Genomic DNA, 27,394 nt, shown 5'->3' with positions numbered 1-27,394 from the left:
GTTGACACTTGAACAACATGGGTTTGAACCTCGCGGGTCCATTGACACACGGATAGTTTTCAATAAATATGTACTATCGTCCTACACGAGCCAAGGTTGGTTGAATCCACAGATGCGGAACCACTGACTATAAACTTATATCCAGATTTTCAACTGCGTGGGGGGCGGCACCCCTAACCCCCAAGCTGTTCAAGGGCCAACTGTATACGATGAGGAAAGTGAAACACATTAAGTTTTAAAAACTGTCAATACGTGAACAAACTCTTTTTGTTTTGCTATGTGTTAATCAATTAAAAAAAAAAAGTGACCACATACCAACAAGTGGATTTTTTCTTATATCCAAAACGACCAGAGTTCTGTTGCTTTCAAGGGCCTTTAGTAAAGCCTTTGCTCCTTCACTGGTGAGGCCACACTGCTGCAGGTCAAGTGCTTTCGATGAAAGACAAAAGGTCACTTGCGAAGTCCATACAGATTTAACATATAGACAACTCTCATTTTCTCACGTGCGGAAGAGTCCTGCACAAGACCAGCCATGGCAGGTTTGTAATTTTGGGTATGGAAAAAAACAGAAACGTATACGCACACACATAATGCATAATCCAATTTAAAAACCTCTTCTTGGAATGTTCATTGCAGCTCTATTTACAATAGCCAGGACATGGAAGCAACCTAAGTGTCCATCGACAGATGAATGGATAAAGAAGATGTGGCACATATATACAATGGAATATTACTCAGCCATAAAAGGAAATGAAATTGAGTTATTTGTAGTCAGGTGGATGGACCTAGAGTCTGTCATACAGAGCGAAGTCAGTCAGAAAGAGAAAAAGAAATACCGTATGCTAACAGATATATACGGAATTAAAAAAAAAAAATGGTTATGAAGAACCTAGGGGCAGGACAGGAAGAAAGACGCAGGTGTAGAGAATGGACTTGAGGACACGGGGAGGGGGAAGGGTAAGCTGGGACGAAGTGAGAGACTGGCGTGGACATATATACACTACCAAATGTAAAACAGCTAGTGAGAAGCAGCAGCACAGCACAGGGAGGTCAGCTCAGTGCTTTGTGACCACCTAGAGGGGCGGGATAGGGAGGCTGGGAGGGAAACGCAAGAGAGAGGAGATATGGGGATATATGTAAATATAGAGCTGATTCACTATGTTACAAAGCAGAAACTAACACACCATTGTAAAGCAATTATACTGCAATAAAGATGTTTAAAAACATTTTTTTTAATAAAAAATTTTAAAAATCCCATTTCTAATCTTCATTGACCTCCAACCTATCCTGTGACGTTAACATATCCCTGTACAAACCAAATAATTTTTTCCACTTAATAACCAATACTTTTAGTAAATATTCTTTTATTTTACTGTTTTCAGTCCTTTCTTGTATGAATATTTATTCTATATGGTATATATGCCTTAAAATAGTAATCTGATGAAATGAGATTTTATTTTAACATTTAGAAGGCAACAAGGCAAACATGCTGTCCACCTGAGGAATACCAAATTCCCTGTAGTACTGCCTGTAAATATGTCCAAATTTGTGATTGCTTATATAGGCAAAATATACAAATAATAGATTGAATTATCTATATGATTGAACAATTGGTGCTGTGATTTTTAAAAATCTGATCAATATAGCTATCACATATAACATATTAAAAGTTTTCAATAAAATCATAGCAGTACCTTCCAACAAAGGGACGATTTTTTCAGCTAGATAAATATTAAGAGATTTCCTAGTCCGAATTCAATTTCTGAATTATAATAGGATTGAAATGACTCACTGAGATTGACTTGTTTAAACAATCTTTCTACTTCTAGACCACTAATCTTTATCCTATACCACACAGCTAGCTGCTAAGGCTTCTAAATATACTTCATTAACTGTACCATTGATATGGCTGATGTGTAAAAAAGTCAATTCATATAAAGCTCTGGTTAGTAATTTCTGGTTTTTATTTTACCACAAGACAATAATTTTAAACCAAATTTTTATTAGCAATGTATAATAATAATACTGAAAATAATCAAATGGTAACATTAAATAGCAATAGCACGGTTTAACTACATATTGAGAAACTGGACAAATTACTTTTGGGTTTTAATTTCTTTCAATGCTGACCATGAAAAACATCTTAAACTATCTCCAAAGCTATCTATCTGCTATTTAAACAAAATATTCTAAAAGAAAAAGTGCAATATTGTTAAATATTATCAAATTAACTCACTGAGTCTTCTTTTAGAAATTTAAGAAAGGTTAGGAGGTTTAAGAAAAAAAAAGAAGAGGATCCATATACAATTTAAATAGTTCACACTTTTATAAAATATGCCAAATATTTGACTCTCAAAAGAAAAGCTATGTATCATATTAATGTCCAGCTTAATGCCCCTTTTAAATCGAGAAAAGAAATTTAAGGAGTTTCCCCTTCTATATTTAAGGTATACATTTTCTTAACAACTGGAGAGCATTCAGAGCACAAATGTCATTCTTTCATTACAACAATAATGGGTTTAAATTCTCAGCTTATTTTAAGTACACAATTTTATCTGTGTAGTGTGTTTGCAATCACTGTAAACCTCTGTCTCAGGAGCTCTCTTTTCTGTATTAGAAAGTTTTCAATAGTATTGGCTTCTTTGAAGAGTCCATCTATCTCGTCAATATACGATGCATCTACTGCTGCTCTCTCACTAATGGGGGAAAAAAAAGTTTTACATTAAACTAAATAGTAATAACATCTAAACACACTATCATAGTGATGTGTTCTATTATGCTATATTTGTTAGCTATTTCATTTAAATGGCTTTGTACATCAAAAAGCTTCATTAATTTACAAACACTGCTCAGTAAAAGTTAAATTAGTTCCACAAATATTTTTGACTACTCAAAGTCCCTTGACACAGCAGAATTTGTATCTTACACATTATAATTCTAATATTAAACTATATACATTAACAGCCACACAAACCATTATTCAAATACAGTGACTGTCCAGTAGTTTTAAAAAACACCTTATAAAACATGATAGTCTCAGGCCAACAGAATACTTAAATTCAGCCTTCAAATATATATTGATAATATTTAAATATTTCATAAATATATTTACTTTATCTTTAACATCACTCTATTATTATGGTTAACTTCACCAAATGGTATTTTTCTGAGTTTTTTCAGAAAATTTTAAGTGTTTTATCATCTATTGATAATTAGAGAACAAAATATATCCAGCCTCGTTTCAGCTCTGAGAGTATCAAAACAAAAGATGTTTAGTGGAAACGGTAGTCTTTGAAAATAAACAACTAATCTATTATAAGAAACTGAGGTAGAATAAAAAATTTCAAAATTATAATTACTAGATAGGTTTTGTAGCCCCTGAACTAAACTTCCCATTATGGAGTTTCCAGAAGAAAACTTCTATGTGTAAAATAAAGACTCAAAAGAATATACTGTAAGTACTTGCCTTAAGATCTTTGCATATGTAGACAACATTAGATTAATTTCCTTGCTTATATCTGTTCAAAAATAAATCACTAAGTTAAGTATAATAAACTTTCCATATTATAATATCAATGTATAGAAATATAAGCACTTTATAGATCACCATTCAAATCTTTCTCCAGGGCTTCATCTTTATAAAATAGTCCAGAGCTTTCAGAGAAAGAAGAATCTGATTTTCCAAGAGAGGACAGTTGTGGACTATCCGGCATTTGAGGCTAATAGAAGAAAGTAGAGAAAATAGGTAAATTGCTAGCAAGATGCTTAAGATATATACATTCTGTTAAAAAAAAAAAAAAAGCAAATAAAACATCTTTCAGAGAAAAGCAAACATGCTGGAAATTATATACTCTTGTGTCCTGATTAGTTATTTGTAATTTTATTAACCAGCAAACTTTTAGGCCCAACTTTGTTCAACATAATAATTTTATTACATGTTTAGACTTTGAAAATAGTATTAATCTCCTGATGAAAAAGTTTCCTGTATCTTGCGCCAGCAGATGTTTTCCATAGCAAAAGAGCAAAACTTTCATTTGGATAACAGCCATATGCTTGCAAATTTTTGCAAGATAACATAATCTTTAAGGGAACAAATAATGTTCCAAATGTAAACAGATCAATTGGTGGGGTAGTAGTGAAGAAGGGCAGAATACAGTGCTCTTTTTCAAAAATATCAGCAAGTATAGTACCTAGGTATCCTACTTAGGTATCAAAATAATTATGTAAAGTCTTATGTATCATAAAGGCATGAACCCACTTCTGTCTCTAGATCACAAATTACCATAAAGAAACCTCCCAATAGTTTCCTGGAGGCCTATACTTAGTGAAAAGGCAGCTGGAGTCAACAGAGTTCCTGCTGGGACAATCCCAGCTCTGGGAATATGAAGACATTAAATTCCACTTATCAGTCGAATTATCTTAAATGGAAAAAAATTGAGAAGTATATAAAATAAAAGAGTAAGGCTCCACAAGCACAAAGATTACCTCCAACTCTCTTGGTCTCTTGCAATTTCTAGTATCAGGTTTTACAAGGTGACTGGCCATCATATTCTGGAGGCAAGAGCTGCAAAGTTTAGAGCAATGTCAATTTTAGTTACACACTCATGCTGCAGCTGTCTTGAATCCTTCCCTTTCTTTCCACTCCTCCTGCCACTGTTAGTTTGGGCTCTCATTATTTGTCACTTACCTAACCTACTCAAATTCTCCCTTCTCTGTTTCATTCTACCAACTGCTGTTTGGGCAGTCTTTCAAAACTCTGATTACTGCATTCCCTTAACTCAAAAAACCTTCCCTTGACCATTCATTGCTCCAGAATAAGTTCAAATTCTATAGTAGAGCATCCAAAGTCCTACATCACCTGAGCCAGCCTACCATCCCCATGATTTTCTTCTACTCCCTCTATATACAGTCAGCCAAGCCTGTCTCTTTGGCACTTTCTGCCTTGTCTCAGGATTCATTCAAGATTTTTCTGCCTTCACAAAATCTTAATGTTGAAACAAATCTTACAGTTCATCTAATTCAATCTCAATTTTACAGATGTGAAAACAGAGGCAGAGATAGATAGTTGACCAAATTCAAACATGTAAAATTGGGCCAGACTAGAACCAAGATCTCTTCTAGTCTAAAAGAGACTTCTGTTTCCACTGTCCTATCTTACCTTCATACAGCATCAAATTTTACTTTTAAATTACTTTCCCATAAATTCTGAAGATAATTTTCCTGGGAGTCTGAAAGATTAAGTTTAAACCTGAAAAATGTTGAAACCTAGAATGGTATAGTCTCTACACCCTAACGGATGAGGATCTCTGTCTACACTCAAGTTATCATTTGCTTTGCTTGCTTTTTGAGAAACTATGCTGACCTGGAAAACTGTAATGAATCTGTCTGCTTAGTCATGTATAATATTCATATATATGACAGAAAGACAGTAACAACATAATAAAGATGTCTGTTTAGTAAATTCCATATAGTGCTTCTACATTCCTGTCAGTACCTTTCTAGTATATAAATTTAAGCGCTATAACGGTAATACCTAGAAAATACTACACATGCACAGTAGTTCTCCCTCTGCCTTGGGAAGTTTGAGGATGTTTCAGAGAAGCGAACACGAGAGTGGTTCTCGTCTCCCTTCCTCTTTTTCTCTTCCCTTTTCCTTTTACACCTCTTCTCGCCTCTCTCAAAGTAAAAGAACATGCATGTATGTCAAGTCAAAATCTAATTAGGTAATTCTGCTTCTGTAAAAACAGATTAATTTTTCTGTCAGAGTTTAGGCCCTCAGCTGAATCAAGGCCTGGTCTAGAGGCTGGGCCTCCACCTGTGACAAATAACATTCACAGCCACTGACACCGGCTGTGCAATCTGAGGCGTTGGTGCCTTCGTCATTACCAAGCACTACCCCCAGGCCTTGTGCAACCGTTTTCTCCTCACCTTCTCTTTCCTCCCACCGCCATCTCGGCCTCCCAGGCCATCCCACCCATCTTGCTTCTCACTTCCCACCGCGCCCCTCCTTTCCTCCCCACTAGCGTTTCAGCCCCACTAGAGACCCTGCGGGTAAGCGTCCACCCTCTCTCACTGCCTTGCTTCACACCCTGTCACACTCTCATGGGCGCTCATCCGCGCAGCCCCACCCCAGGAGCAGTCTATGGCTCGCCGGCGTCGGGAGCTTCCTCGTCAGCCAAAGCACGGGAACGAGAAGGCCCGGCGTGCGCGCGAGTGCGCAGGCTCGGGGAGGCGGTTTTCCCAGCGTGCAGCGCGCAGATTACGTGAGGCGCCTGCCCCGCCTCCCGCGCTGCAGAGGAGAGGGGGATTTTTCCCGCCTTGCCTCGCGCTTTGGAGTCTCCGTGAAACAGAACTCGCCACCTCCGAGTGAGTGTCTGGGGAAGAAGGGAGAGATCTGAGACTGGTTTCTCAAGAAAGATCAAGGAAGAACTGCCAGAGGAAGGCCGGGTGTGTCCCAGCCTCTTGGAACCTCAGAAAAGGAACACGAAATAGTAGCACACCACCACCACTTTCCAAGTAAAAGTTACATCCTGTCCCAGGTGGTGGGTCTGCAGCAACGGTTTAAACCTGAGTTCCCCTGGCCCTCAAGCCGACACTTTGTATCCAGAACCTCCGTTCCTTCACCTCTTTCTCTTTGGTGCAACCAAACTTCCGGAATCACACCGGTTGAGAAAATTCCCTTCTTGATGTGTCAATAACTAATCAACTTCATTGGCAACTTTGAAAAAAAAATTTTGTAACATACGTGGCTCACGTATTTGAAGTTTAGCCTTATGGGGAGCTTTAATGTGGTGACTTTGACCTGCAACTTGAAAGATAGACGTTCCACACTTAATGCTCCGTTAGTTGTGGAAGAAAATAAAAAGCATATCACCTTATAAAACAAAGGTCAATAACACTTCCCATAAATTCCAGGTCCACAATCTTACACCTTAGCAAATTATGTTTAACACATACATATTATTGTTTTTTTCCCTTTGGCTTATTTAAATGTTAGTTGTCAAGACGTTAAGTATTGTGTGTATATGTTTGTTCATTGGTTTGTGGAAAAGCCAATTGTTTCAAGTAAGCTCCTAGGAAAAAAGTACTCGGTTTAACTTGAGTTGGCATTATTGTGAAATGTAAGTCATTTAATAAAGCTAGACTAGTGATTATGGTGCAGTTATTGATAGTCTTTAAAGGATTCTAATCACTATCTGAGGACTGATAGCAATCTGTATTGAAATGTTTCCTATTTGTGATAAAATGAAGGGAAAAGTAATGAGTTTTTCCTAAAGTTAATGTACTCACTTTAAAAGATTCTTTTATTCTGTTACTATGTCATAAAATTTTTGATGTTAACGTGTCCTCTCAAGAAAAAAAAATATAAAATTTTTTACATTTTTAATGTCCTTGCTTGGTAAAATGTAAAGTTATCCACTCAGTGTTTATCTCTTCTTCATTATTGTCATTATTGTTGTTATTATTCTTAATGGTCCATCAAATCCAAAAGTCTGAGAAATACTGACCTAATTCCTCTCCCAGCCTTCACATTGTATGATATCTAAACAGGTAGTTATCTAGTTGTTAAAATATTTCCAGGAAAAAATGATTCCACCTAATACATAAATGTTTACATCAGATTAAGAGAACAGCATAAACATTTTAAAAATCTTTTCTCCATTGTATAAGCTACATGAGTGAGAATAAGTGAGAGGGCACACAGGGTTATAGTTGTCTGGTGCTTTAGAATATTCAAAGAATGAAGAAACAGGGGGGAGGAAGTGTAACCTGGGACAAAGTGAGAGAGTGGCATGGACATATATACACTACCAAACGTAAAATAGATAGCTAGTGGGAAGCAGCAGCACAGCACAGGGAGATCAGCTCGGTGCTTTGTGACCACCTAGAGGGGTGGGATAGGGAGGCTGGGAGGGAAATGCAAGAGGGAGGAGATATGGGGATATATGTAAATGTAGAGCTGATTCACTATGTTACAAAGCAGAAACTAACACACCATTTTAAAGCGATTATACTCCAATAAAGCAAAAACCAAAACCAAAACAAAACAAAACAAAAGCACTTTTTGGATGTGCAATGATAACCCTGCCTTCAGTATCAATAAATCATCTAACATATTCTACAATTACAGAACTGAAGAATAACTGTATATAACCTATGAGAAAAAAACATCACAAAATGAATCTCAGTTCATAATTAGCAAGGGCAGCAGTGGCATGTAAACCTCAGAAGCAAAAACTGGTGGAGCTGAGACAGGCACTGCATTCTTTTGATCATGATCTTGAGCTTCAAATCACACTTCAAACTAGTTAAAAGGGGAAAACGAAAGAGAAGAAATGTAATAACTTAGTTTTAGAGCAAAAAAGACAAGTCTAGGAGGATACAAATAATAACAAATTCAAAGAAGGTGTGAAGACACAGTACATACTAAAAACCTATCATGAAAGTATGATGGTCAAGAACTCTCTCAGTAAAAGGTCAGACAAAAACTAGAACAAATGATCATGAATTCTAGTAGTTCTGGGGCTGAACAACCTACTCACTTAAACAAAAGGGATCATCACAAAAGCGCAGGTATTAAAAAATATTACATGAAAGGCACCTATCATGAGTCATTTTTTTAAGTGTTGTGTGGAGCATCACATTTAAATAACTGGAGTCTTTCAACACCCCATGACACACAGAAACAGAAAGTCAGACATACGGATCTGACAGGATAGGATACAAACGTTACAACCTCTCACTACAGAAGAATGGACACAGGGTATAATTAACCAACTAGCCAAATTAATACAAACAGCCAGTAAACCCACTGGTAAATCAAAGGAATACAAAATAAAACAAAATGTGGTTATTCTCCTATCAGATTAAGCCAAGCCTTTAAAATGTGTATACCCTTTTGATCCAACAACTCTCTTTCTAAGTATTTAACCAAAAGAAATAGTCAAGAGATATAGGCAAGGATACATATCAGAGTACTATTTGGAACTGAAAACCTGGACATAGCTTATATACAAGAATGGAGAAGCTATGTGTACTGTGGCATATTCATATAATGGAACACTGAACAGTCACAAAAAATGATGCAATAGATGCAAATTTACTGACTTGCTAAATTAACTGAAAAAAGTTATGAAATTTGGAGTAATCCCACTTGCATGAAAAAGGGAGAGGTACTCATTTTTGTAGTTTTACACTTTTTTAAAAGTGCTACAAGCCAGTGTTTGTGTGAGGCAGGCTTCACATCCACTGTTGGGGTGGACTACAAATTGGCATAGCGTTTCTGGATGGTAATTTGGCAATGTGTATCAACGGTCTTAAAAAGGCGGAAGCAAGAAGAACTACAATCCTGCAGCCTGGGGAACAAAAACCACATTCACAGAAAGATAGACAAGATGAAAAGGCAGAGGGCTATGTACCAGATGAAGGAACAAGCTAAAACCCCAGAAAAACAACTCAGTGAAGTGGAGATAGGCAACCTTCCAGAAAAAGAATTCAGAATAATGATAGTGAAGATGATCCAGGACCTCGGAAAAACAATGGAGGCAAAGATCGAGAAGATGCAAGAAATGTTTAACAAAGACCTAGAAGAATTAAAGAACAAACAAACAGAGATGAACAATACAATAACTGAAATGAAAACTACACTAGAAGGAATCAATAGCAGAATAACTGAGGCAGAAGAACGGATAAGTGACCTGGAAGACAGAATGGTGGAATTCACTGCTGCGGAACAGAATAAAGAAAAAAGAATGAAAAGAAATGAAGACAGCCTAAGAGACCTCTGGGACAACATTACGTGCAACAACATTCGCATTATAGGGGTCCCAGAAGGAGAAGAGGGAGAGAAAGGACCAGAGAAAATATTTGAAGAGATTATAGTCGAAAACTTCCCTAACGTGGGAAAGGAAATAGCCACCCAAGTCCAGGAAGTGCAGCGAATCCCATACAGGATAAACCCAAGGAGAAACACGCCAAGACACATAGTAATCAACTTGCCAAAAAATAAAGACAAAGAAAAATTACTGAAAGCAGCGAGGGAAAAATGACAAAAAACATACAAGGGAACTCGCATAAGGTTAACAGCTGATTTCTCAGCAGAAACTCTACAAGCCAGAAGGGAGTGGCATGATATACTTGAAGTGATGAAAGGGAGGAACCTACAACCAAGATTACTCTACCTGGCAAGGATCTCATTCAGATTCGATGGAGAAATCAAAAGCTTTACAGACAAGCAAAAGCCAAGAGAATTCAGCACCACCAAACCAGCTCTACAACAAATGCCAAAGGAACTTCTCTAAGTGGGAAACACAAGAGAAGAAAAGGATCTACAAAAACAAACCCAAAACAATTAAGAAAACCGTCATAGGAACATACATATCGATAATTACCTTAAACGTGAATGGATTAAATGCTCCAACCAAAAGACACAGGTTTGCTGAATGGATACAAAAACAAGACACACAAATATGCTGTCTACAAGAGACCCATTTCAGACCTAGGGACACATACAGACTGAGAGTGAGGGGATGGAAAAAGATATTCCATGCAAATGGAAATCAAAAGAAAGCTGGAGTAGCTATACCCATATCACATAAAATAGACTTTAAAATAAAGAATGGGGCTTCCCTGGTGGCGCAGTGGTTGAGAATCTGCCTGCTAATGCAGGGGACACGGGTTCGAGCCCTGGTCTCGGAAGATCCCACATGCCGCGGAGCAACTAGGCCCGTGAGCCACAACTACTGAGCCTGCGCGTCTGGAGCCTGTGCTCCGCAACAAGAGAGGCCACGATAGTGAGAGGCCCGCGCACCGCAATGAAGAGTGGCCCCCGCTTGCCGCAACTAGAGGAAGCCCTCGCACAGAAACGAAGACCCAACACAGCCAAATAAATAAATAAATAAATAAATAATAACTAAAGGTGCTAATAATTAAAAAAATAAAAAAATAAGGAATGTTGCAAGAGACAAGGAAGGACACTACATAATGATCAAGGAATCAATCCAAGAAGAAGATATAACAATTATAAATATATATGCACCCAACATAGGAGCACCTCAATACATAAGGCAACTGCTAACAGCTATAACAGAGGAAATCGACAGTAACACAATAACAGTGGGGGACTTGAACACCTCACTTACACCAGTGGACAGATCATCCAAAATGAAAATAAATAAGGAAACAGAAGCTCTAAATGAGGCAATAGACCAAATAGATGTAATTGATAATTATAGGAGATTCCATCCAAAAACTGCACATTACACTTTCTTCTCAAGTGCACACGGAACACTCTCCAGGATAGATCACATCTTGGGTCACAAATCAAGCCTCAGTAAAGTTAAGAAAATTGAAATCATATCAAGCATCTTTTCTGACCACAACGCTATGAGATTAGAAATCAATTACAGGGGAAAAAACGTAAAAAACACAAACACATGGAGGCTAAACAATACGTTACTAAATATCCAAGAGATCACTGAAGAAATCAAAGAGGAAATCAAAAAATACCTAGAGACAAATGACAATGAAAACACGACGATCCAAAACCTACGGGATGCAGCAAAAGCAGTTCTAAGAGGGAAGTTTACAGCTATACAAGCCTACTTCAAGAAACAAGAAACATCTCAAGTAAACAATCTAACCTTACACCTAAAGGAACTAGAGAAAGAAGAACAAACAAAACCCAAAGTTAGCAGAAGAAATCATAAAGATCAGAGCAGACATAAGTGAAATAGAAACAAAGAAAACAATAGCAAAGATCAATAAAACTAAAAGCTGGTTCTTTGAGAAGATAAACAAAATTGATAAACCATTAGCCAGACTCATCAAGAAAAAGAGGGAGAGGACTCAAATCAATAAAATTAGAAATGAAAAAGGAGAAGTTACAACAGACACTGCAGAAATACAAAGCCTCCTAAGAGACTACTACAAGCAACTCTATGCCAATAAAATGGACAACCTGGGAGAAATGGACAAATTCTTAGAAAGGTATAACTTTCCAAGACTGAACCAGGAAGAAACAGAAAATATGAAGAGACCAATCACAAGGAATGAAATTGAAACTGTGATTAAAAATCTTCCAACAAACAAAAGTCCAGGACCAGCTGGCTTCACAGGTGAGTTCTATCAAACATTTAGAGAAGAGCTAACACCTATCCTTCTCAAACTCTTCCAAAAAATGGCAGAGGAAGGAACACTCCCAAACTCATTCTATGAGGCCACCATCACCCTGATCCCCAAACCAGACAAAGACACTACAAAAAAAGAAAATTACAGACCAATATCACTGATGAATATAGATGCAAAAATCCTCAACAAAATACTAGCAAACAGAATCCAACAACACATTAAAAGGACCATACACCACGATCAAGTGGGATTTATCCCAGGGATGCAAGGATTCTTCAATATACGCAAATCAATCAATGGGATACACCATATTAACAAATTGAAGAATAAAAACCATATGATCATCTCAATAGAGGCAGAAAAAGCTTTTGACGAAATTCAACACCCATTTATGATAAAAAACTCTCCAGAAAGTGGGCATAGAGGGAACCTACCTCAACATAATAAAGGCCATATATGACAAACCCACAGCAAACATCATTCTCAATGGTGAAAAACTGAAAGCATTTCCTGTAAGATCAGGAACGAGACAAGGATGTCCACTCTCACCACTATTATTCAACATAGTTTTGGAAGTCCTACCCATGGCAGTCAGAGAAGAAAAAGAAATAAAAGGAATACAAATTGGAAAAGAAGAAGTAAAACTGTCACTGTCTGCAGACGACACGATACTATACATAGAGAATCCTAAAGATGTCACCAGAAAACTACTAGAGCTAATCAATGAATTTGGTAAAGTTGCAGGATACAAAATTAATGCACAGAAATCTCTTGCATTCCTATACACTAATGATGAAAAATCTGAAAGAGAAATTATGGAAACACTCCCATTTACCACTGCAACAAAAAGAATAAAATACCTAGGAATAAATCTACCTAGGGAGACAAAAGACCTGTATGCAGAAAACTATAAGACACTGATGAAAGAAATTAAAGATGATACCAACAGATGGAGAGATATACCATGTTCTTGGATTAGAAGAATCGATATTGTGAAAATGACTATACTACCCAAAACAATCTACAGAGTCAATGCAATCCCCATCAAATTACCAATAGCATTTTTTACGGAACTAGAACAAATCATCTTAAAATGTGTATGGAGACACAAAAGACCCCGAAGAGCCAAAGCAGTCTTGACGGAAAAAAACGGAGCTGGAGGAATCAGACTCCCTGACTTCAGACTATACTACAAAGCTACAGTAATCAAGACAGTATGGTACTGGCACAAAAACAGAAACATCGATCAATGGAACAAGATAGAAAGCCCAGAGATAAACCCACACACCTACGGTCAACTAATCTATGACAAAGGAGGCAAAGATAGACAATGGAGAAAAGACAGTCTCTTCAATAAGTGGTGCTGGGAAAACTGGACAGCTACATGTAAAAGAATGAAATTAGAACACTCCCTAACACCAGACACAAAAGTAAACTCAAAATGGATTTGAGACCTAAATGTAAGACCGGACACTATAAAACTCTTAGAGGAAAACATAGGAAGAACACTCTTTGACATAAATCACAGCAAGACCTTTTTTGATCCACCTCCTAGAGTAATGGAAATAAGAACAAAAATACACAAATGGGACCTAATGAAACGTCAAAGCTTTTGCACAGCAAAGGAAACCAAAAACAAGATGAAAAGACAACCCTCAGAATGGGAGAAAATACTCGCAAACGAATCAACGGACAAAGGATTAATATCCAAAATATATAAACAGCTCATGCAGCTCAATATTAAAGAAACAAACAACTCAATCCAAAAATGGGCAGAAGACCTAAACAGATATTTCTCCAAAGAAGACATACAGGTGGCCAAGAAGCACATGAAAAGCTGCTCAACATCAGTAATTATTAGAGAAATGCAAATTAAAACTACAGTGAGCTATCACCTCACACCAGTTAGAATGGGCATCATCAGAAAATCTACAAACAACAAATGCTGGAGAGGGTGTGGAGAAAAGGGAACCCTCTTGCACTGTTGGTGGGAATGTAAATTGATACAGCCAGTACGGAGAACAGTATGGAGGTTCCTTAAAAAACTAAAAATAGAATTACCATATGATCCAGCAATCCCACTACTGGGCATATACCCAGAGAAAACCATAATTCAAAAAGACACATGCACCCCAATGTTCACTGCAGCGCTATTTACAAGAGCCAGGGCATGGAAGCAACCTAAATGCCCATCGACAGACGAATGGATAAAGAAGTTGTGGTACATATATACAATGGAATATTACTCAGCCATAAAAAGGAACGAAATTGAGTCATTTGTTGAGACGTGGATGGATCTAGAGACTGTCATACAGAGTGAAGTAAGTCAGAAAGAGAAAAACAAATATCGCATATTCACGCATGTACGTGGAACCTAGAAAAATGGTACAGATGAACCGGTTTGCAGGGCAGAAGTTGAGACACAGATGTAGACAACAAACGTATGGACACCAAGGGGGGAAAACCACGGTGGCGTGGGGATGGTGGTGTGCTGAATTGGGCGATTGGGATTGACATGTATACACTGATGTGTATAAAACTGATGACTAATAAGAACCTGCAGTATAAAAAAAAAAAAAAAGTCTTAAAAATATGTCACACTTAGTCATTCCACTTCTAGGACCTTATTTTACAGAAGTAATCCCAGTGGACACAGAGACGTATATACAACGTTTTCACATTGTTTCTGACAGGGAAAAGCAAAACTGTGTAAATCTAATTGCAAAGAATTGATTAAACGATGCGACATCAATACGATGGAATACTACATGATACATCATTAAGTGAAAAAAGCAGGAATATGAAATAGCAAGTATACTACAATTCTATTTTTGTAATCACTAAGTGTACAAATATATTTACAGAAAAATAGAAGACTGAAAGTGTGTGCACCAAAATGAACAGTGATTATGTCTGGGTATTAAGATTATAGGTAATTGTTCTCTTGTTACTCTGTAGTTTCTATAAAGAATATATGCAACTCTTAGAGACAGATTAAAAGCAAAATAAAAGTTATCAGTAAAATGAGGCTTTAAAAAAAATCCTATCACAACAGTATCATGCCAAAAGCTAAGCATATATCATATTAAAAATTCAATATTTTCAATTTTAGAATTTACCTCTAAGCCATAAATCCTCACTAAGAGATTCTGCCAAAGCACTTGCACCCAGGTCACCAATGAACGTGTTGCAGTTCAGAGTGATGCGCCTCAAACCAGCCATACAGTCAAGATCAGGTCTCCTGGAGCGAAGACTCTCAGCCCAGGTTTCTTCATGCCTTCTGGTAGTCTGATACTTCAAAGATTTAATGGGATGAAATTAAGATGCTTGAAGAAGGAAACAGGGTGTGCCTACTGAGTATGGCTTATTATGTCAGAGATTTACACACACACATATCAAGCATATATGCCACGAGAATCAACCTGAGAAATTAAACAGTCACTGCTGCTTTACGAGTCCAGTGACCCAGATTCTAGTTGGTCAGTGATTAGATTCCAGCCACTGGATGACCTGCTCTTGAACAGTTATGTAAAGTTGGACAACTCAATTACAGTCTATGAATTCTTTTCCTTATCTTCTAAGTCAGGGAATTGGTTCTAAATTCTATCATTGCTGAGGCTCTAAATGTCATCATTCTGTCCTCCAATGGTCTCCAAACACCTGACTGGGCAACCCATAAGAAAACTTTTTAATATGCATCTTATTCTTTAACAAATTATATACACGAAGTTCTATACATATAATGTATGTACATTATAAACTACACAGATAGTGTTTAAATGACACAAAGCTAAATAGGTTCTAATATGTTCTTTTCCTAACTCCTAAGGCATTATTTTATTTATTTTTAAAAAATATTTATTTGTTTGTTTGTTTGTTTGTTTGGGTGTGCCGGGTCTTTAGTTGCAGCATGCTGGATATTTTAGTTGTGGCATGTGGGCTCTTAGTTACGACAGGCACGTGGGATCTAGTTCCTTGAGCAGGGATCGAACCCAGGCCCCCTGCATTGGGAGCGCAGAGCCTTAACTGCTGGACCGCCAGGGAAGTCCCAGGCATTATTTTTAAAACTATATTTACACAATGGATCTCACATGCTACCTAGGGCGTGCACACCAACTTTAGAGGCCTGGACTACGCACAGCCAGTTGGATGCGCCTTGGGAAAATAGTGGTTTGACATTTAACCACAAGTATTGTCTTAAAGACATTCAATTCTTTATATTCATAAAATAAAGTTTGGTAATAGGGAACACTGACTTTAAATGGAAAAAGTCTTATTACATTCTTGAAAAAATAAAAGACTCAAAGTGCCTTTGACACTCTAAAACGAAAATCATTAGTGTCATTTTTCTATTAACAATACCTTATAAAAGCTCCAAGCAGAAATAACAGCAATCACTTACACAGTGCTTAATATGTGCCAGGCACTATTTATACAAATTAGTTCATTTAAACCTCATAATGAGGCACAGAGGTTAAGTGATTTGTCCATGGTCACTTGCTATGAAATGGGAGAAAGGGAATTTGAACCTAGGCCATTTGGCTTAGGCACCCAAGTTCTTGACTGTTTTCAAACCCCAGGGGTCAATGGACTTGCCCTGTATAGGCTCAAAGAATTTTTCAATTTTTAAAATCTAAATTTAAACATTTCCAGCTTTGTGGGCTATACAGTTTCTGTTGAAACGACTCAACCCCACTGGCGTAGGGTGAAAGTAGCCATAGCTATCATGTAAACAATGGGTGCGACTATGTTCCAAAGTAACTTTCTTTACCAGGCAACGGGCTGGATCTGGCCCACCAGCCATAGTTTACCTACCCTTGATCTGCACCATCAAACTATTCAGAAGGCTTCATGTCAAATTATTAAATAACTTTAGGCCTAAATACAGTAATTAGAACCACTGTAAAGTTGTTAAGGCATTATTTTAAAAACTGTATTTACAAATTGCTGATGTAGTGATTTTTATTAGTTTATAAACTACAGCAGCTAGTAAACACTTGATTCATTTAAGTCTTGAAGACTATAATGGCATAGTTTTTTCACAGTATCACAATCAATGTTTTCAGTAACTAAAAATAGATTAAAATATTATTATATATTAAATCTCTTATTCCTAAAATTAAGTGGACTATCTTTACTAAATGGCAGAATCCCAAACTGAAAACTGGTCATATTCTTTCAACAAAACGAAAGCTGCACTCACACGTATCAAAAGACAAAAATTAACTGCCATCTGTATCAATATATTAATGTGCTTCAATCACATATGTTTTCATGAAAGTTCAAACATAAAAAAATCACCTTTAAGATCTTGGCCATGTGATCTGCTCCCTGCCATGTCAACAGATTACACCCCGTGAAGTTTACTGTCTTAAGAGTGGTAGAGTTCTTTACACCTTGACAAATAACTAAAAGAAAGAAAAAAAACCACACACACAATAAGATGAAGAGCCTATACATTTGTCAATCTTGACTTATTTGCTTTTCTTGAGTCAATTGGAGGTTTATAGCCACATTCTTAAAATCATTAACTACAATCTTCCCAAACAGGTAATTGACGAACAGATGCATTCGAAAACTTGTCAGTAACAAAGTGTTATTCCAGTTTACAGCAGCAGTTTAATTCTATTTAGATACTAAAACTGAATACACTGAATACTGCAAACTTTATTCCCAACCACTCAGTAAAATACTACATACCTTTTGAGACATAGGAAAAAAAAGAAAAACCTAAAAATCTTAAGACTCTTCCTATTTTCATTTCCAATGATACTTCCCAATCTTGATGATCAATCAGCGATTTAAATGTCAACTATAACCCAGTATTTTATTAGGTGCTATGCAGTATACTAGAGCAATAGAAGAGAGAGGACCTCAAACCCTCTGCTCCCGCAAATTGAAAGGCAGGCTTCCTTACCCCTCCAGACCACTACTGGACACAGGGAAGAAGTCGGCCGCGCTGCCGCAGCGCAGCTTCACCGAGTCATCATGGCCCGAGCGCGGCCTCGGGGACGCTGGCTGTGGACACGGTGCCCACACCCGCCTGGGGGCCCCGGCTCGCCTCCCGGCCCCTCGGGCGCCCACCGCCCGGCGGCTGCGGCCCCGCAGCGTGCGCAGGACCCGCGTCGCAGCCAGAAGACGCAGGGCCACGGGCCCCAGTTAGGCAGACCCCTCCATGCCGCGCTCACTTTGGCGCCGGCCTCGTTGCCCTGCGCGCCGGGGGACTGCCGTTCCAACCGGCAGGCGGCCCCGTAGGGGCGGGGCTCGAGGACGTCAGTGCACTCGCCGTGCGTCAGCACGCAGCCCCGCCTCCCATGGGGACCCGGCCTGAGGAGCAGGGCAGCTGGAAAGGTAGGAGGTGTGGAGAATTTGGGGTTTCCAAAAAGCGTTTGCTGACTGATCCAAGCAAAAGTGAGACATGGTTGTATCAACGCACTTTTAAAAAATATTTAATTGCGGGGGAGCGGGCGGCGGGCGCTGCGCCGGGAGGGGGCTGCGGCCCGGCGGCGGCGCCCGGCCGCGCGCCCCGCGCCCCCAGCCCGCCGTATTCCTGGGGAAAGTTTGTGGGGAGTTGCTGTGGGGGTGAAGCGCCTGCCTCTCCAGGAGGAGCCGCCGCCGCCACTGCCGCCGGCGCGGCGGAGCTGGGGCCGGTGGCGCTGTGGTGCCGCCGGCTCGGGGGAGGGTCAGAGCGGCCACCGGCGGCAGCGGCAGCGGCGGCGGCGCGGCCCGGCTCCGGCCAGGCGGGCGGGTGGCCGGGCGGGCGTCTGCGATCCCCGGCCGGCCTGGGCCCCGGCCGCGGCCCCCAGCTGTCAGCGGCCGGGGACCGCGCCGCCGCTTCCCCGGCAGGCGTGGGGCGCCCAGCGCGGACCCCGGGGTTTGTTTACGTCCGGGCAGGTGCCCGGGGGCCACCCGCAGATCCCGCAGCCGCCCCGTTCTTTTGTGTGCCTGCAGGAGCGGCGCGGAACCGGCCCCTCCGCGGCCGGGGACCCATGTAGGGGCGCTTGGGGAAACTTGCTGGGGGCGGCGGGCGCCGCGCACGCGGAGCCCGGGTGTCGGGTGTCCCGGGGGCGCGGGTACGGGCGCCGGAGGAGGACTGCAACTTTCCCCGAACGCAGGCCCGGCTCTGCGCCCGGGCGCGCGGTCTGTCCGGGCCGGGGGCGCTTGCTCCCCGGCGCCTGTCCGTGCGGCCCTCTCCCCGCCCCCAGGGGCTCCCGCGGACCCCAGTAAACACCCCTCCCCCCCCCCGCTTCTCTCTGACCCTCTCCTCCGAGGCCCTGTCCTCCCAGCAGGGTCCGCGGGGGGCAATGGACCGCGCGGCGGGTCCGCTTCGAAGTGCCTACTCCGATCGGGTTCTCGAAAGCAAAGCCCCGGGGGCCTCGCTGGACTGTGGTGTGCCGGGCCGTGGTCCACGCGCCGAGCCCCGGGCGCCGAGGGGGCATCGTGCTGGGGCTCCACATCCGGCTCCCGAGCCGCAGCCGTGCCCAGGGGGCGCGTTCCTGCCTGCGAACCCCCACCCAGGGGAGCGGCGCGCCCTCGGGGTCCGCCCGGGACCTGCCAGCTCCGCGCTCGCGGCGCCTGGATGGCCCCGGGACTCTGCCAGGTGGATGTTGTGCGTAGCCGGAGCCAAGTTGAAGTCTCATCAGCGCTTCCTAGAGACTTTTGCCATCCTGATGGTTTTAAAGTGGCACTTCAGCGTTGTGATTTTTCTCTGATCACCGAACTAAAACCCGCAACAAATGGAAGATGTTAGCATTCTTCATTCCAGAGAAGACCACAGTTTGATAATCTCGAGAAGCTCATCAGGAGACCACCTGGGACCAGATTAAAGGAACCAAGAGAAGCTCATTAGAAGAAGACCACCTGAGGCCAGATTAAAGGAGTGCAGGCCCTGCACACACCGTAATCTTTATCAGCAACCCGCCCTTGAACCATTGCTATGAAACTCCTCACCAAATCCTCCCGGTTTAGGGACACACAGTTGTGAGGGGCACGAGCCCGCTGTGTGCCCCTTTGCCTGGCAGAGCAATAAAGCTATTCTTTTCTACTTCACCCAGAAAAAAAAAAAAATTTAATTGCAGTGGTTGATTTTTTTAATTAATTAATTTTTTTAAATTTAATGTTATATATTTATATATAAATTTATTTATATTTATATATTTATATTTAATTAATTTTATATAATTTAATATTTAATTAATTGATTAATTAATTAATTAATTTTTGGCTGTGTTGGGTCTTCGTCTCTGTGTGAGGGCTTTCTCTTGTTGTGGCAAGTGGGGGGCCACTCTTCATCGCGGTGCGCGGGCCTCTCACCGTCCCGGCCTCTCTTGTTGCGGAGCACAGGCTCCAGACTCAACGCATTTTAAAAGTAGTAAAACTCCCGATAAGTGTCTGTGCTCGCCCCGCCCAGGAGAGAGCGTGCCCTCCGTGAGGGACACGTGAAAGGCTGAGTGAACGTCTGCCTGTGGTCTGTTACCTGGTGCACGGGTGTGTGAATTTCTGCGGAGAGCTCTCAATTTCTGTAGTTTCTGCTGACTTGACACGGTGGTTGGCAAATGGTGATGTGTTCCATGCATTCAGGACATGATCGTGGTTACTAATAATCACTTTGTTCTCTCTGTGCATGTCTGTGTCCTAATATTTTCTTTTTATAAGGACCCCAGTCATATTGGACTAGAGCCCGCTCATTTGACCTCAGTTACCTATTTAAGGGCCTTATCTCCAAATACAGTCATATTACGAGGTATTGGGGGTTAAGACTTCCACATATTAACTTGAGCAGGACACAATTCAGCTGATAATAGAAGGTAAGAGTAATTTAAGCAAGTAAGTGACTATTTTTTAAAGTGAGTTGCTTAAAGATATGAATTGACTCAAGAAGAGCAAGAAGAAATTACATAACACTGTACGTTATACAAAGGTATTAAATTAATCATCATAACATCCTATGAGATCCGCATGAAATCAGACTAAACAAGATTAAGCAACTTATCCAGAGTTGTATAGTTAGTACTTTCCAGAATTTAAACCAGGTATTTTCCCAGTTCCATTCTACATTATATTTTCATTTCATTATTTGAAATGAATTTTGAGTCTTCATTTTGCTTAGTTTCTGAAGTTCTATGGGGATAGAATGGAGTTGGATATTTTCAGTGACATTCACACATGGGGAAGGAAATTGAGTCCAGAAGCTTCTGCGATGTTTCCATGGAGAACGCCAACAACAGAACCAGAAACACCGTTATCCTTTTGGTTCAGTCATCTTTCGTAACACACTACAAGAATTAATTTTAAGAAGCCCAGTGTTTTCCCAACTTTCACCGATGGGCTCTGTAGGGTCCTCTAATAATATCTAAGAGACTCATTAGTTTCACATTCCAAGCCACTTCAGACCAGGAGTTCTGATTGTTCTTTGTGAGAAAATCAAGTGACAATCATAGCTCGTAATTTAGGATGGTTTCTTCAGGGCCCAGGCAAAACCTAATACACAGTAATAATCATTGTTAATTGCATCTTTGACAATGATTAATCGGGTATCAAAGAGGTGTATAAATTGGGAGAAATTATGATCAAAGAGAAACATAGGCCACAGATGTTTAATTAATGCTCAATTATTTATGAGTTTAACTTTGGTTAAGCTAATTTTCCTCCTTCTAGACAATTTCCAATTCATCTCTACAAAGAGACCAGAATAATCACCTTCCAATACAAGATTTATTGTGTTCCTTTAATTAAGAGCCTACAGTGACTTGTACATTCACTCCACGAAGTTTTGCTATGAGAGAAAATGAGCCATTATATTTTGACTTGAATTAGATATGCCACCATACTTGACTTAGCTCATCTTACTGGAAGCACTTTGAGGGCAGATCCTACAGTCTTGTCTTACATCCTCTACAGAATCAAGCCAAGGGAATCACACATAGTTACAGCTGGAAAAACCCTTGTTCTGGGTTGATATTTTTACCCTTTACCACCAAGACTTTATCACCAAGACCTATCTTTACAGTCTCTAAACAGAAGACCTTCTTGCCTTCCGTTTTCATATTGACTAGGAATGTAAAGGGAAGAACTGAGAAGTAGCCATAGTCGGCTAGCAGCCAGCCCAGATAAATCATCTGTGGAGATATTGTTTCTTTCAAAAGATATAAACATAAGAGGAAGTCCTAGAGCTTGTAACAATTGTGCATAATAAAATTCCATGAAAACCTAGAAATCCAGATGCAGATCAGTAACATATTGGTTAAATAAGCTGTTATGTTCATGCAATGGACAAGTGTACAGACATTAAGAAGAATGAGATACTCTTTTCTATGAGATTCTCTTTTCACTGAACTCATCAGTGCTGCAAAGACAATGTTACATAATAGTTTTTCTTTAACATTATATCAGGCATCTTCATCTTGTCCTGTATTTATTGCCAGTGTTACTAAAGGTTATCATTTACCTCTTTCTCTTTTAGATATACAGTTTCTTCTTACTGTGGAAGCATTCATCAATCCCTATTTTACTATTTCTTTTAAATTAGAAATGAATATTGAATTTTATAAAATGTCTTTGGGGGATATTTCAACTGATTGTATAGTTTTGTTCTCTTTTGACCTTGTTATATGATAAATTATATCTTGTTATTTTATATTATGCTATTTATTATATATGGTATTATGTTTACTAATTACATTTATTATATTAGAATTACATTATAATTAAGGTAGCATTTTGTTTCAGATAGACAAAACAACCAGTGGAATAGGAAGCATCTTAAAATTAGATGCAAGAGCGTAAGGGATTTGAGATTAAAATAAAATTGACATTTTGGATCAGTAGCCAAACTTATTCAACAAAAGTGGGAAAATATGGCTATCATTAATAAATTCTAGATATAGCAACTAGTTAAAAGTAAAAACGTCATGAAACTGTAAAGGTATCAGAAACCTGGGAGACTTGAAATAAATTATTCATGAGGAACACCTTTCTAAGATGCAAAGAAAAAAGGATACATTTAATTATATAAGAATTAAAATTTTCCTCATGGCAAAATGCACTACAAAGGTCAGAAAACAAGCAAAAGAAATTGGGAAATATATTTAGAAATAGATATGCTCTCTTTACAACTTTTGAGAGAAGCACATGTTTCTTTTTCCTTTAACCTGTTATGTGGGTATTAACCTATAATGTAAGTGCATGGTTCCTTTCCTTTAACCTGTAATGTGAGATTTCATCTGTATGGTAAGTGCATGGTTCCTTTCCTTTCATCTGTAATGTGAGTGTCAACATGGGGCACTGTTTCCAAGCACAGACTTTGGATGTTCCTGTACTGGTCCCATCACTGACCATCCACAAAAACTTGCAAACGTTGCTTTACTTTCCTGGGGGTTAGAGTCTTAGCTAAGAAATGGAAGCAAAATAGAACCTTCCCCCAGGGATAATAGAAGGTTTAAAGGAGTAAATATGTAAATGACTTAGGACAGTGCCTAGTACAAAAGAGATCAATAGAAGTACTTATCAATTTTTTAAAGAGACAGATGAAAGAAATAAAATGTGGTGATTTCAATCTATTGATATATATTCTTGACATTAAACTACCTTTTCATTCATTGGATGACCTAACTTGCTCATGCTTTTTCTTACTCTAGTGAACCTGGGTAGCTAATATCATAGCTTAAAATGTTTGCTTTTATATTTACAAGTAAATTTGACCTGTAAATTTCTTTTTCCTTACAGTCCTAATCTATTTTCAGTATTAGGATTATATAGACTTCCTAAGATGAATAAAGGAGCATTCTTCCTTTGCTACTCTCTAGAAGTTTTTCTTTATTAATACTGATGTTATCTGTTTAATAGAAGTTTGATAGAATTCCCCACCCAAACGTTCTGGGTGGGTCTGGTATTTTCTTGGTGAAAGATTGTAAACTATTGACTTAATTCCTTTACTGGTGAAAGAACTCCAGCTATATACTTCCTCTTGTGTCAGTTTTGGTAAACTTTAGGAGCTAGGAAATTGTCCACTTTACATAAATGTTCAAATTTACTGGCATTTCATATATTCTCTGTTTGTACTCTCTGCTGTAACATTGTCCTGATTCTTTCTGTGTATTATTTACTTATGTTTTTGTTTTGCTTAATCAAAGTGTATTTTTAAAATCTTTTCAAAGAGTATTCTTTTGACTTACTAAGTCACCTCAATTTTATACTTTTTTCTGTTTTATTAAGTTCTGCTCGTATCTTTATTATCTATTTTTTCTATGTTCTCAGGGTTTATTGTTCTGCTCTTCTGATGTCAATTAAAACACTTGGTTATTAATTTTAATAAATCTTTTTAGTTATAAATAGTTGAACTTTTTGAAGATGACAGCTTAGTTGTAAGTATCTAAGGGTCAGCACCTCCACATTGTTGCTGGCCTAAGCCTTAGTGCACCCTATAGCAATGTATATATTGACATTTTTTCCCCTCGACTTTCTGTGTTTTGCTACTTCTCACTTTTCTTTGGAGAGAAGCCCTCTGAAATATCCTTTAGTTATTTTACAGCCAATAAGTCTTTAAAATATGTGTATTTTTTTTAAGATAAATCTACTTATATAATTAGGCAGAAAATCTGATTTGCCGTATTTTTAAAAACAGCATAATTTCACTCTTCTCCATGATTAATTTGCTGTTTTACACAACCTTTGAGTTTTTAGCTTTATCAATGACATGTACTTTAGAAATTTTTTAAAGAGCCTACCCACTCTTTTAAAACATCCTGTTCCTTGTTTCAGTTCTAGTTTTATGTCTATTTTCTGCCTTGCACGTGATAATTCCAACATTCAATGGATGGCCTTGGGAATCTAATTCTGGTATTGATTGTTTTTGCTGATTCTCTCCCATTGTAGCTGATTTCTTCATTATTGTGTAAATTTAGATCATGAGCTCATGTTTAGCTAAACTTTATCTGTGGGAACGCTATAGGCCTGGGTTGAAGGTCTACCTCTCCAGAGAGTGTTTAGTTCTGTGTTTGGAATACCACCCATCTGGGAGCATTTTAAGGTAATTTCTTACCTTCTGTTTGCAAGACCGCAAATAAATTTGCAACCCAAACACTGTGAACACAGATCTGGGGTTTAGGATTCTCAAGATTTCCTACCTGTTTCCTACCCAGAGAAGAGGCCAAGAGAACTTGGTCTTAGTCTCCCTTTGCCAGCAGATGTTTTTTTTACTGGCACACCCTTTCATTAAAGGTGAACCTACGGATAGATAGGTTTAGTTCTAACTTCCCATCTAGGAGGGATGGAGTCTTATCTCCTGCCTCCCATGTGGTCATGGCCATTTTAACAAGTCTCTGTGTCAGGTCAGGTGTGTCATTAAACTATGGCCTGTATTCCAAATCCAGACAGCTGCCTATTTTTTATGGCCTATGAGCTATGAATAATGTTCACATTTTAACTGGTAATATTTTAAATGGTTACTTAAGTACCTAAATAATATCCTCAATTTTGCCTCTTTGGTCCACAAAGCCTAAAATATTTGCTATTTCACTCCATAAAAACAGGATTGCCAGCTTAAGTTCTGCTCATATCTTTATTATCAAGATCTTCAATCCACTCTTAATATAGCTATAACTCTCACACATGTACCCCCCTTCTTTCAGGGGTCCTGGAAATTTCTACTGCACACTTCAAAACTCAGACATGCACTTAAAAATAAGTTGTTTACATTTAACCTAGCATACCGAACTCTTTTCTTTTAGGAGAGTTTTTCAAGTAATCTTGCCCACCATACTCTGCAGAGCTTCATTAATAATGGCAAAAAATTAAAACAACTTAACATTCAACAAATGGGAATTGTTCATAACAATTATAGAAGCACATACAGTAGAAAACTATAAACTGTTCTTGAAACGGTGAGACATAACTAGTTTCATTCTTCGAGAACTATGTTTATTTTGGTCTCTGTTTAAATAAGTATGTTTCTGTGTATGTATGTATATAATCATGTATTTATATACACATACATTATTTACATGATATATTTATATAAATATGTGAAATACATACCTATACACATACCTTTGATTTATATTTGTCTACATACACAGGAATATAATTATATATATCATATATTTATATACATTGAACTGAAAAGTGGTAGTATACATATATATTGTGTATAAATGTGTGTATATGTGCATGTGTAGAAAAACAGGTTGAGAGATATGTAAGCATGATTTAGACGGTTCAAGATTTTAAAAGTAGTTATGTGTAGGTAGTGAGATTATGGCCCATTTGATTTAAAATATTGCATATTTTTACGTCAATTGTTATGAACAGATTCCTACGTAAATAAAATTATAAATAGTTACACATACTTGTATGTGTAGTGTATAATTAAAATATATATACTTTTATATAAGTATTATATTTATATTATATAATATACTTGTCTTATAATAATACATTCTGTATTGTGTTATATAGAATACATTAAATATAATGTATTATATCAGAAAATAATAATGATATATTTCTATATTATGATATAATTGTTTTATAATCAGTATTACATGATATATTAATACTGTGAACATATTAAACATAAATACATTGCATTAGTCATATAGTTTGTGTACAATATATGCTATGCAAAAATACATGTTAATATAATACATAATTGTTATACATTCATATAAACAATAATGTATTACATTTATACACCAATATAATATTTAATATTGGTATATGTATATTATATTGAATATATACATAGCTAATGCTCTTTAAAGCCATCTGCTACAAGAAGTAGAATGAGACCAGGAGTATGGCCAAAGCAAATTCTAAAAATATTAGATTATTTATATTCACTTATATGTCATTTTCCTGGAATCTGCATCTGGCTGTTAGAGAGCACACACAGCAAAATCCTGATAAAGTGCCCAGGAGGACATGGGATCCTTTATTTACTGGGACCTCAAAGGAAGCATAGTGCTATTCAGTCCCCCATCAAAGAGCTAAGAGCAAATCTTGAAGCACCCAGTAAAAGCCAATTCAAACAAAAAAGCTTTTCCACTTCAACTTGAAAAATTTGAGTTCCCAAGAGACCCCCTACATCAACCACCGAAGCTCATTTGGCAGTAAAAACAGTAACATTCAGCGAACAACAAGAAATAGAAAACAATAGTTTTTTAAACAAAAAAAAAAATCCAGCAGCTAATCAGTGTCTTTCCTGTTTGAAAGAAGGCAGTGGGAAGTGGACAGAAGACCTGATAGGAAAGATAAAAAGAAGAGGAAA

At 38.6% G+C, this 27,394-nt stretch overlaps 1 protein-coding gene across 1 annotated transcript; it reads right to left on the bottom strand.

Annotated features, from left to right (window-relative positions):
- Positions 1–1,985: 1,985 nt before the first annotated feature.
- Positions 1,986–18,354, bottom strand: TEX12 (testis expressed 12). The gene is made up of 8 exons (XM_061203991.1): positions 18,047–18,354; positions 17,431–17,537; positions 15,249–15,423; positions 6,089–6,374; positions 4,486–4,564; positions 3,608–3,719; positions 3,467–3,518; positions 1,986–2,696 (listed from the first exon to the last, which is right to left on the bottom strand). Exons 4-8 carry the CDS (start codon positions 6,112–6,114, stop codon positions 2,552–2,554), a joined length of 414 nt encoding a protein of 137 aa, XP_061059974.1. The 5' UTR covers positions 6,115–6,374; positions 15,249–15,423; positions 17,431–17,537; positions 18,047–18,354; the 3' UTR covers positions 1,986–2,551.
- Between the last annotated feature and the right edge of the window lie 9,040 nt (positions 18,355–27,394).

This window comes from Eubalaena glacialis, chromosome 10 (genome assembly GCF_028564815.1).
Source record: "Eubalaena glacialis isolate mEubGla1 chromosome 10, mEubGla1.1.hap2.+ XY, whole genome shotgun sequence".
Lineage (NCBI taxonomy): Eukaryota > Metazoa > Chordata > Mammalia > Artiodactyla > Balaenidae > Eubalaena > Eubalaena glacialis.
Note: the sequence above shows the minus strand (reverse complement) of the source record. Positions and strands in the feature narration are given on the sequence as shown.

What these genes read in the sequence shown, in the direction of transcription:
- TEX12 (XM_061203991.1), bottom strand. Translation starts at nt 6,114, where the DNA reads ATGAGCGCCCATGAGAGTGTGACAGG. An exon ending in CCTGGAGAAAGATTTGAATG is followed by an intron (nt 3,519 to 3,607) that starts GTGATCTATAAA and finishes ATTTTTGAACAG; the next exon opens with ATATAAGCAAGGAAATTAAT. An exon ending in ACATATGCAAAGATCTTAAG is followed by an intron (nt 2,697 to 3,466) that starts GCAAGTACTTAC and finishes TTCCCCCATTAG; the next exon opens with TGAGAGAGCAGCAGTAGATG.